The following is an 11,057-nucleotide window of genomic DNA, read 5'->3' on the forward strand; positions in this document are numbered from 1 at the left end:
GCATGATCAGTGACAGAGTTGTCGCAGCGGAGTGGTGTGGTACCATCGTCCAGGGCAGTGTTAACGGGGGCACGCCGCAATATGGTGCCCCTTCCCATTATGTTTTATGCAGTCTAGAGGAATGCACTGAATGCTACATAAGTCCGTAGGTTGCAGCGAACGCAACGAGCTGGCCTCATTGCAATCAGTGAGGCACTTAGGACTACACCCAACCTGACCCTTAACATTTTGCTTACCACAAAGCCCGTTGACATCGCCGGTAAATCAGCTTCGGCAATAGTAACCAGACTGACTCGGGGTCTGGACACACGACTATCCTCGAAACTACGATTTCATCCCTAATAACATTAAGAGATGAGTGGACAGGGGGCAGTGGTTGGAAGGAAGCTCCGGTAAAGTTTTACACGGATGGGCCGAAGCTTTACGAGAAGGTTGGTCAAAAACTTTTTCAAGGCAGCAAACCGAATCAGTACTGGTTAAGTTAAGATGAAGTCGCAACTGGCAGGCCCCACCAGAACACTTAAGTCCTCTATTGGCCCATTTTGATACCATACAGAGCCAAGTCTAGTTGATAAAATCGTGCAATATTATACCCGCTATATCGCTCATGCTACATGCCTTTGCTTTCAAAGCTGATTGACTAAAGATGATACTGCTCTTCGATGTACATACAGAGTGCGTAAAATGAAGGAGAATGCAGAACTATGTTTAGGGACAATGCTGATGTCCCTCCACTCGAGCAAGACGTTTGGTTTGTTTCGCTCTAAGCTCCGATAATGAAAAAGTGTACAGTAAGGTGCGCGCGCGCAGTGCTAGGAGCCGGGGAGTGGTGGGTATTGTTTGTCGGGATTCCTGCTTATCAGACAATACATTTGTTTTGTTGTAAGTTAACTCTGAAAAATTTACTTTTGGCAGCCTAAATCATATAAAGCGGCCAATGTGCGTGGTAAAATAAGGCTAAAGAGACGTTCACAGACGACAGACAGCCTACATGTTAAAACCTGCCTTTAATCGCAATTTGGTATGATGATTGGAATGGGCACTATATTAATACCCAATCAATTAGAAGCTAAATCCTGCTTTTAGCTCCAATAACCGCTGGTATATCTATAAGGGCGGTGTATGAAAGCCTTCCTGCAAAAAGATTTCTACAGCTCGTCGAATTCGCTACTTCAAAGCTCTAAATCGATCTGAAATCGAGCACGCCCATCCCGACATTAAATTTTTATTTATTTTTTTCAAGTTCATCATGTAGATTAAGGTTGAAGGCCACCCGAATTGAAGTGTAATAATGTAAAAATCAAATTCTTGGATATAAAAAGAGCCTTTTGACTAAATAAAGCGAATGAGATTTTTTTTGCAAATATTGATTGGTTCATATTTATTTAAAAAAATAATAAGGGTTGAGCTGAAAATTATAGTCGATAAAACAATTATCAAATAAAGAAAATTAACCCGAAATTGTCAGAACTTTAAGGGCAATTTCTATGGTATATATGTACATACTTCCATATCTATAATTAAAAAAAAAATAAAACTAAGGTGCTTCTCGTAACTATAGAAAGAGCTATATTTTTATAAAAAAAACAATGAAAATTGAATAACAAAAAACGATTAGTTAAAACTTCAATACATACATATGTGGGTGCCGTGTAATAATGATAAGCACTGTATCGAAAATCATTGTCTTCAGAAATTTTCAGTCGTGTTATCTAAATTTTCTTTTCCTACATTTCAGGTGATCGCTTGGTTGCACAGGCTGCCGATGTTTTCACTTATCAGGTCGCGAAGGATGTAACCATTCAACTGACCTACCCTCAATCGGGCGCTGGCAGCATCGTTACTTATGTGGAAATCGTTTGCAACCAGGATAATAATGAAGGCAATGCTTATGTAGTGGCTGGTGGCATTGGTCAACGCTTTATCTCTATTGTTTTGGAAGCAACGCAGACGGAAGGATTCTCATACAATGCACAATACTATGGATCAGGCTAAATAATGAATTCACAATGAAATCTCAAGTACCTGTTTGAAGAAATTTGCTGTATAAGTACTCTAATGCATTTTTTTTTATTAATTGCATTTGAGAAAGAAATACCACGTATGTACTTAAAATAAATGTTTCTTCTGTAAATTAAAATGATTGAAAAATTATGCACATTTTTCTATTTCCCATTAAAAATGAGAACATCCCAGCAAAAACTTTTATTCTTTGGGGCGTGGCGCCGCCCCCTTATGACCGCAAATGTGTATCTCGGTAACCGATTCATCAATTTCTACCAAACTCGGTGCACTTAATAATCTTAATACAAGGAAGAAACTCGCTGAAAATTATTTAAATCAGACAAAATTTACACCCACTTCCCGTATAACGGTAAATTTCAGACATCGGAAAATTCCGATATTTCAATAACTGAGGACGCTAATTTACTTCAAGTTAATAGTTACAACAATCTGTTAACAATAAATAAGACTGCTATGGACTTATAGGTATCGGGCGTGGCACCGCCCACTCTATGACTAAAAGGTGTATCTCGGTAGATTCCTGCCAAACTTGGTTCAATTATTTCATTAACTCTCGGAAATCGGGAACACCCCCCTGCTTATCATACAAATGTAGTTTAGAGAAAGTTCAAACGACGATATTTGATATCCGCACCGGGTATATATGTAGCTGCAACAAGGTAGTAAGTAACCCGAGCCGCGTCTTCCGTCTTTCACAATGTGATCAATTTGGTGCTTGGTTCTTTGATGACAGCCAAGTGGCTTTATTAATGTTCCTATACTTCTGTCTGATACTACTAAATGCATAAATACATAACAAGGGAAAATTGTGCTAAAAATAGGTATTTAACAATTCTTATTTATTTCATCTTAAAACAACAGACAACAGATGTCTAAAACATACTTACATATTTAGTTAGGATAATGAGTAAAAAGTAATGTAAGAAAATGTAAATGCATTTAACAAAACTACACAAACTGTTCATAAATCCTTCCACACGATGCCCTCAATAAAATCCAAATACGCAGCAACACGCGTATAAAGACTTGGAGTTACGCTGGCGCAGCCACTACCAGCCGACACAATACCGATGACATGTACTCGCCGATATTTTTCGTCAAGGATGAGATTAAGCGGACCGCCGGAGTCACCCCAACAGGCGTCGCTGATCGAATTCGGATCGTGTGTGCACATTTGTGAATCCAATATGCCGCGACTTGGTAAGAGGCCTTCGCGCGCATAGGACGCGTTACAATCTGCGACTGAAGTGATTTTGACGCGCGCCGTCAGCAAGACATCGGATTTCGTGCGAGCTACATATGTATGTATGACAAGGAAAATACAATTAAATTATTAAGTATTAGCAGAAGGAAAGTAATTTCTTTAATGCGTGACTACTTTTCAAGTTAGTGGTGCCCCAGCCGGTAACATTGAGTGCTGCGCTTGCGGGCGGATCAGCCACCTCTGTATGCAGACAAGCCGGAAATACTAAAGATGAGTATTCGATCTCGTTTTTTAGCTCGATTATAGCAATGTCATCGTACTTCTGCAGACTATCGTAATCCTTATGAATATGTACGAGCTGTTTAGAGTTATTAGACTTAAGAATAATTATTTGCCCTTTAGAAATACTTCCTACACCCCATTCCTACCTCAATGGGTACATCTACAGCATTTTTCATTTGATCGGCATCGTTAAAATCGGTAACACCCAAACGTACAATAACCGGTACGCTATCACGACGATTAACACAATGCGCTGCTGTCAATACAAAGCGTTTAGCTATAAGCGTGCCACCACAACGTATCTCATAGGGCGGTCCACCTGCATTGATCGACGCATAGCCGATTGCAGCCATGTGTGGATATTCGCCCGGCGATACCGGTACGCCGCCCAGGACGAGTGGCACGGTGTAGGGCTCTAAATATTGCTCGAGTAAGCGACAAGCTAAAAATTAAAGAGATATACTAATGAAATGTCAGATAAAATAGTGAATATTTTAAATTAAAATGTGCCTGCCTTTTAGTGCTTTTCGCTGCTGTCCACCAAAATCGCCTCGCGTATTATTAACGCCATTCGAATTCCTATTATCATTTAAGAAATTGTCGGTAGTGTTGAAAATTCCCAGCACATTTGTAGACGTTTTCAAGGGACAGCAAATTATTTCATCATACGTTGTGAAACCACATCGGACTACATCTTTTCTTGAAAGCCCGTGAATTTGCATTTGCATTGTGAGATCTGGACAATTTCGGGGTAGAGCACATTTTCCAATGACACCCTCTTTCACTACACAAGCGTCGCCTTCTGTAAGTTAATAAACAAATTATAAGTATATAGTATTACTAAGCATATTAATAAAACATGTACTTATTAGTGTGTTCGATTATTCGACTTTTTTCCAAAATCGATTTTCGCGTTATTCGAAAAATTGCAATTTGAAAAAAACTGCTTCACGATTTTGAAATCAAGAAAAGAGCCGGATAAACGGTGTTATTTTATTTAGTTTTCATACAGTGACTAAAAATTGCAATTAAACTATTAAAAGTCAATACAGCTTTTATTTAGAAAAGAGCAAGGTAAAATAAGTACAAAATATATTTTCAGATCAAAAGTAAAACAAATGAAAATCAGTGACAAACTCACGTTTGGTCTTACCTTAACGTTTTTTAAAATACTTTATTGCATTTTTTTCCCAGGGGACCAAGAACGCCTGCCCAGTTTTGGTTTAGTTCTGCGCGAGAACAAAATGTAACATCAAGAACGTTCCCACAAAAGAGCGAAACGGAAACCAAAGTATTGAGAACAGTTTGAACGGGAACAAAATGAGAGAAAAAGGTTGGGAAACATTTCGGGAAAGAAACCTTTTCAAGGGGGATCAAATAAGAACAAAAGTCTGGGAAACGTTCTGGTAGAGAATAAAACGAGAAAAAAGTTTTGAGAACTTAACGTTATGAATGAGAGTGGCGTCTGTGGGTTGGGATTAAAAATCGTTTCAGTGTTAATTATAAGCCAGAGGAAAACTGGATCATCTCAATTTCCTGGTCGTTTATCATTGGGGTGAACTGTCCATTTATGGAAAAATTTTTCTATGCAAGAAAAGTTCGTGTCTTAAGTCTTTCGTTGACTTATTTTGCAAAATTATCTTTCAGTTCTTTTTTAATTAATTATAATTTTCAAACATTTCAAACTAATGGAAGGCTATGAGACACATTTTGTTCTCGCTTCTATTCCTTGCGAACATTTCAGCGAAGTGATACTCCAACATACATACACCCTAAAAAATGCTGTCTCGCATGGTTGGTTTCCCATAATTCTCCGTCCAATAAAGAAAATAAATAGTTGACTGGGATTTCTGCGAAAAAGGTGACCATTTACTTGAACGTGCTGCGCCCATGGACAACTTTTGCCAAGGCGTAGGTGAATAAAATTAATTCGAACTATAGTAATTAGGGTGGTTCAAAAATGCATGTGAAATTTTGTTTATTTAACCATTTTCTATTAAAAACTATTTGTTATAGGACCCTAAAAAGCCTCAAAAAATGCAATGGGGGAAGCAATTGAGGACCGGTTGCACCGGTTTAACAGGGACAACGGAGGTGGTATACTTGGACCACCTCATTATCAATGGCGAAAGCAAATGATGCATGAGGTGAATGCCTTCATTCTTTCTCTTATCTTTGTATTGTAAAAGGCACTGACAATGGACTACAATGTCTTCGAAAGAAAGTATGGTTCATATACGTCCTTCGGACTCTACGGAACCTAATCCCCGGGAGGTTGAGCAAGCTATCAGTCGACGGTTTAATTCTCTCCATGTGTGTGAGAACAGGAAGATTTTGACTACAAAATTAGAAGCACGGCCAAAAATTTAGCAACCTCCAAAATTTATTTTGCTTTTTTTGGAGTTCTTTGTGACAGCCTAAAGGAATCGAGATAGATAGAGACATATATATACCAAAATACTTAGAATGAAAATAGAAATCGATTTAGTGATGTTTGTCTCTTCGTCTGTCCCTTCGTAGGTCCACGACAACTCGAGTAAAAAATGAGATATCTTAACAAAACTTGGGACGTGCATTTCTTTTGAGCTAAGGACCAAGGGTTTTAAATGGGCAAAATCGAACAATAACCACGCCTACCACCCATGTAATGGCAGTTTGCAGAAATACATACCTAAACTACATTTTTTTTTATTGATAGCTAAAGCTTATTTCCACTTCAGACGCTATGGCTGAGTGGTTAGAGGTGCGTACTACTACTCCAAAGGGCCTTGGTTGGATCCCTGGTCCGGGAAATATTTGAAATTAGAAAAAGTTTTTTTATAACAGCGGTCACCCCTCGGCAGGCAATGGCAAACCTCCAAGAGTATTTCTTCCATCGAAAAGCTTCTCATAAAATTCAGGCAGCGTAAAATTATAACACAGCTAGTTAAAGAAAATAATCGGGTACTGTTTAGTAAGTGGCCCACCTATTTCGGGGTATTGCGTCCAAAGGGGTGACCCGATTCAAAAAAAAATTGCACACACTTGTAGCCAAGGGTCTACCCATTATTTTAACATCCACTATTGTAATTTTGGGTCACTAATTTATTTACAAATTGGGTTTGAAATATGCCCTTTTTTTGTAAAATTCGGAAGTTAGCGTAAATTTATCACTCCTAATCTCCTTAAAGCAGCTACATCAGCAATATATTTTTATATTCTCCTTCACTTTACACTTTACTCGATGAGCTATAACTTTCTTTATAACTTTAATATTAACCAATTAATCACAATTTATTAAATAAAAACACCTTCTAAATCATGCGTCTGACTTTTGTTGCATATGCAAATTAAATGGCGTAGTTCAGCTGTCAAACTCCAAAATATGCAAAAGAATGAGAGACAAAAGAAAATAGGATATAACCCTGTAAGCATTAAAAATATACAAAGGTGTTCTCTGTAAAAGGTATTCAGCTCCTTTTCTTCGCAAAACAGAAAGGAGAATTCTACTGCCTGAGGGTTATAATCCCTAAGTGCGGCCGAAGGCCGCCTACGTAGAAAGGTGTTCTCTGCAAAAGGTGTTCAGCCCCCCTTCTTTGGCAACACAGAAAGGAGAATTCTACTGCCTGAGGGTTATAATCTCTAAGTGCGGCCGAAGGCCGCCTACGCAGAAAGGTGTTCTCTGCAAAAGGTGTTCAGCCCCCCTTCTTTGGCTACACAGAAAGGAGAATTCTACTGCCTGAGGGTTATAATCCCTAAGTGCGGCCGAAGGCCGCCTACGCACAAAGGTGTTCTCTGCGAAAGGTGTTTAGCCCTCCTTTTTTCGCCTGATAACCACCTTGGGATAACTTCTTTTATTTAAAAACCCCACAGATTCTGTTAGTTGGGTTATATTCCACTTCAAACTGCTCAGTTTGCCTCGGAAAATGCCGTTTTTACCCCATTTTCAAACGGTTCCCTAGGGGTCTGTGGGAGGTCCCCAAGGGGGGGTGGGGCTTTTCGTAAAGTGGCGACTGGCCCCTTTCGAATGAGGGGGGTTTGGGGGGCCACGCCCCCTCTCCCTCCGCCCCCCACCCCAAAAACGATGGGCCAATAACTAAACATTTCCCAAATAATCTTTCTTTTATCGCATAATTTTTTTTCTTTTTCAATGTGATGCAACTTTATGTGTATTTTTTTCCCCTTCCTTTACTTACCATCCGCGCCCGTTCCTCTAGAGGCTGGTACCGGAATTGCATTCGAAATGCGAAAAAATGCAGTTATTAATACAAGCACGTGAATCCGAAATTTCGCTGCGCGTCTCAATGCAAGGGACGGTATAAACATTATTGTTTCTGAGCCGCGTGGAAGGGAAGAGCGTAAGCTTACTAAACAAATCTGCAGTGCAAAGAAAATCGTATCTTATCACCGCGGCAAATTAAAATAATAAAACTATTTTTTTTGAGCTCAGCCCCTACAGAGAATGAATTCGCAACTTAAAAGACGCTGTTCGGCGTACTCTCAGCTTAAATAATAGCTGTCGGAAATGTCTATTGACATATATGCACATACGAGTATAATCTATCTTACACCATTTGTTGCTCACTTGGCACTTTGTTAATTGCTTGCGTCCGCTTTTTGGAGCGTCGCTAAGAATGCAAAGTCAGCTTAATTGTTTATGTCCATATATGTATACATAGCTTAGATCACTGATCGTCTATATGTATTTATTTAGCTTTATTTGAGTTGCGAGCGCAGATTGAAGCCTTTTCACCTACGCCAACTACGGCTGCTTTCATTTTCAATTGGATTTTTATAAAAATTAATTTATCTGTATATTGAAAGTGCACTTATGTATGTTTGCAATTGTTAAAGCAAAATTTTTTGTACAAAAATATTTGCAATTTTCGAAGAGTTAGCCGCTTTTGAATTAACGAAATTACTTTGCTAGAAAAAATTACGACTCTCTCGCTCCAATGCAGCGCGAAGACTGAGACAACCGATCTGTCTCTTGATCGATTGATATTTTTGACTACTTGAAACAGAGGAGTAAGATTGAATTGAAAAACACTGTGCTACAGCATAAATAACTCTCGGTGTTGTTATATGGGCCATTTATAAAGAGCTCGAATTGAATGAAAAGTGTTAACCGTTGAAACGAAAGCTTCTGAAAATATTCTTCTTTTACTCTGTAGCACGCCAGTCGCTCCTCTTCTGAGCCAACTCAAGCCGATTGGAAACGTCAAGTGAAGCCAAGTACTCCTCTACTTGGTCTTTCCGTCGCAGTGGCGGCCTCCCTCTGCTACCACCAGCGGGTTGCGAGTAGTGTTGTCACTCACAAATTTTTTACCCTACCAAAAAAAGAACGTACCTAACCGATTTTTAGAGTACCAAAATTTTTTTTTTTGCAGTAGATAACAAAAAATAATTTTTTTTCTTATATATTATTTTTCAAGAAAGAAACAAAAAGTTTTAAACATAAATTAATTTCACTGGATTAAAAAATCCATCGATATACAATATTTTTTATTAAAATTTTTTTGCTATTTTTAAAAAAAACTGTTGCTCAATAAATTTTGAACGTGGTCAGGTGTGTTCACAAACCACAAATTTATTGCACTTCAAATTAATTTAGCTTTCTTACTTGTAGATCACTCCACCAGACCAAAGTTGCTGTAGCGTTGACGGTACCACACCCAAGAATTATAGAATATCAAATTGCGCATTCTCGGCGGCATTGACTTTTCTCAAGTACAAATAAACAAAGCCGAATAATAGAAATGTCTACTATGACACTGTGTTTATTCTTCAAGAAAAATAACATCTTTGCTGAATTAGGTAAACTACTACTTCATTTTGAATGAAAGTCCACATATTTATCGTCGTATTTATCTTCATTTGCTTTCAAAAATATAAATATTTACTTAATCTAGATATAGTCATGGAAATCACTTATAAAAATGTATAAGTTAGCCAAGTAAAATTTTTGTACATACATATGTATATGTATACATATCTCATCGTATATTATAAAGTCATCAGCCATCCGGCCAAACAATGCTTTCGATAAAGTCCAAAAATTCCGCCACCCTAGTATAGACACCGGGTAACTTTGTGCCACAAAGTAAACCAAACGAAACGACACCAACAACTCTATAATTGCCAAACGATTTATCTTTGACTAGATGCAATGGACCGCCTGAGTCACCCCAACAAGCATCTCGCCCCGGAGCAAACGCACAAAGCTGTGTCTCGTCAATGCCATGAAGTAAATGACGATCCATCTGATCGGCATAGCTAATGTTGCATTGTGCAAGCGTTACCGCATTCAGTTTGGCTGCCAACAAGCGAGCTGAAGTTGCTATAAAACGAATAAAATATATCCAATGAAAAATCTAATTCATATAAAAATCAAATTTCATAAATGTGGCATACTCTTATTTTCGGTGACTCCCCAACCGGTCACAATCAGTTCGGTGTTCTCTGGCAGATCCGTAAGATCAGTGTGCAGGCAAGTTGGATAAACCTTGACACTATAGGCAGCATCTTTAGCCAATTCAATCAAGCCAATATCAAAATAATTGAAAAAGCTTGAATAGTTCTCGTGTACGTAGGTGGCCTGCAATGTAAAGGGAGGGAAATAAGTACATATGTATATAAATGGGCGGTCACGAATAACTTATCTCCACTATTTTTTTAATTGAGGTAGAATTTTGTAAAAAAAAAAATAAAATTAATATACACTAGTTGTAGTTTATATTATAAAATAGTAATAGTAATAATAAATAGTGTTTACAAAGTTTTGAAAAATTTATAAAATTTTCAAACATTTTAACAAAAAATTTTAAGAAAGCTTCGTATTACAGTTTTATAGCCGATTCAAATTTAGAGTAATATTGGGCAAGCTAGAATTCTTGTTGGGGTTTGCGATTTTTTTTTGCGACGGTCTTGTGCGGATCCTACGAAAAAAAAGTTGTAAAACATCAACCAAAATTTTGAGCTACATCAAACTTGCACTTTATTATACTAAAATTAAACGGACTATAAAACTGCATACTCGAAAATTTCTTAAGCATTTTAATTAAAAAGTTTAAAGTTTTGTTGAAATTTGATGAATTTTTAAATTTTTTTTAAGCTTATAATTTTTGATGTCTTTTTTAAATTTTAAGCAAAGTTTGAAATATTGATTTATATATTTTCAGTTAAGTATGAACTACATAAAAAAATTATTTTTTATTAACTTACAAACTTCTACTTCTTAAAAAAAAAAAATATTTACAACAATCACCTTAATATCCACCTCGAGTCGCGTTTGCCATTGTTCGGCATCATTAAAGTCCGTTACACCCAAAATGACTTTCAAAGCTTTACTGCCCCTCGTTTCTATGCAGTGAGCTGCAGTCAGAACGAAACGTTTATCGATCAATGTACCACCGCACGTCACGTCATCTGTGTCATAGACAATTTTAGCCACATGTGGATACTCTGCAAAGGCTACGGGTTCGCCGCCAAGTATATGAACTACTGAATTTGGCATAAGATCCTTTTCAATCTCTCTACATGCTGCAATGAGAATTGGTTTTATAAT

At 37.7% G+C, this 11,057-nt stretch overlaps 2 protein-coding genes across 2 annotated transcripts in view; one reads left to right on the forward strand and one right to left on the reverse strand.

Moving 5' to 3' along the window:
- Positions 1-1,734: 1,734 nt before the first annotated feature.
- On the forward strand, positions 1,735-2,118 carry LOC118734566 (the record flags this gene model as incomplete). Its single annotated transcript, XM_036464277.1, is given in 1 exon segment — positions 1,735-2,118. A coding segment is annotated over 1 exon segment (261 nt), but the record flags the coding sequence as incomplete, so codon positions are not given.
- An 868-nt stretch (positions 2,119-2,986) lies between these two features.
- LOC118734470 overlaps positions 2,987-11,057 on the reverse strand; it is a gene marked incomplete in the record, with an annotated part of 11,662 nt that continues 3,591 nt past the window's right edge. Inside the window, 8 exon segments of the mRNA XM_036464189.1 lie at positions 2,987-3,318; positions 3,404-3,587; positions 3,658-3,953; positions 4,026-4,313; positions 7,687-7,890; positions 9,513-9,830; positions 9,905-10,088; positions 10,758-11,032. Of these exon segments, the coding sequence (XP_036320082.1) occupies positions 2,987-3,318; positions 3,404-3,587; positions 3,658-3,953; positions 4,026-4,313; positions 7,687-7,890; positions 9,513-9,830; positions 9,905-10,088; positions 10,758-11,032 (2,081 nt within the window).

Source organism: Rhagoletis pomonella, unplaced genomic scaffold (genome assembly GCF_013731165.1).
Source record: "Rhagoletis pomonella isolate Grant_MI unplaced genomic scaffold, Rhpom_1.0 Rhpom_scaffold_00002, whole genome shotgun sequence".
NCBI classification, from domain to species: Eukaryota; Metazoa; Arthropoda; class Insecta; order Diptera; family Tephritidae; genus Rhagoletis; species Rhagoletis pomonella.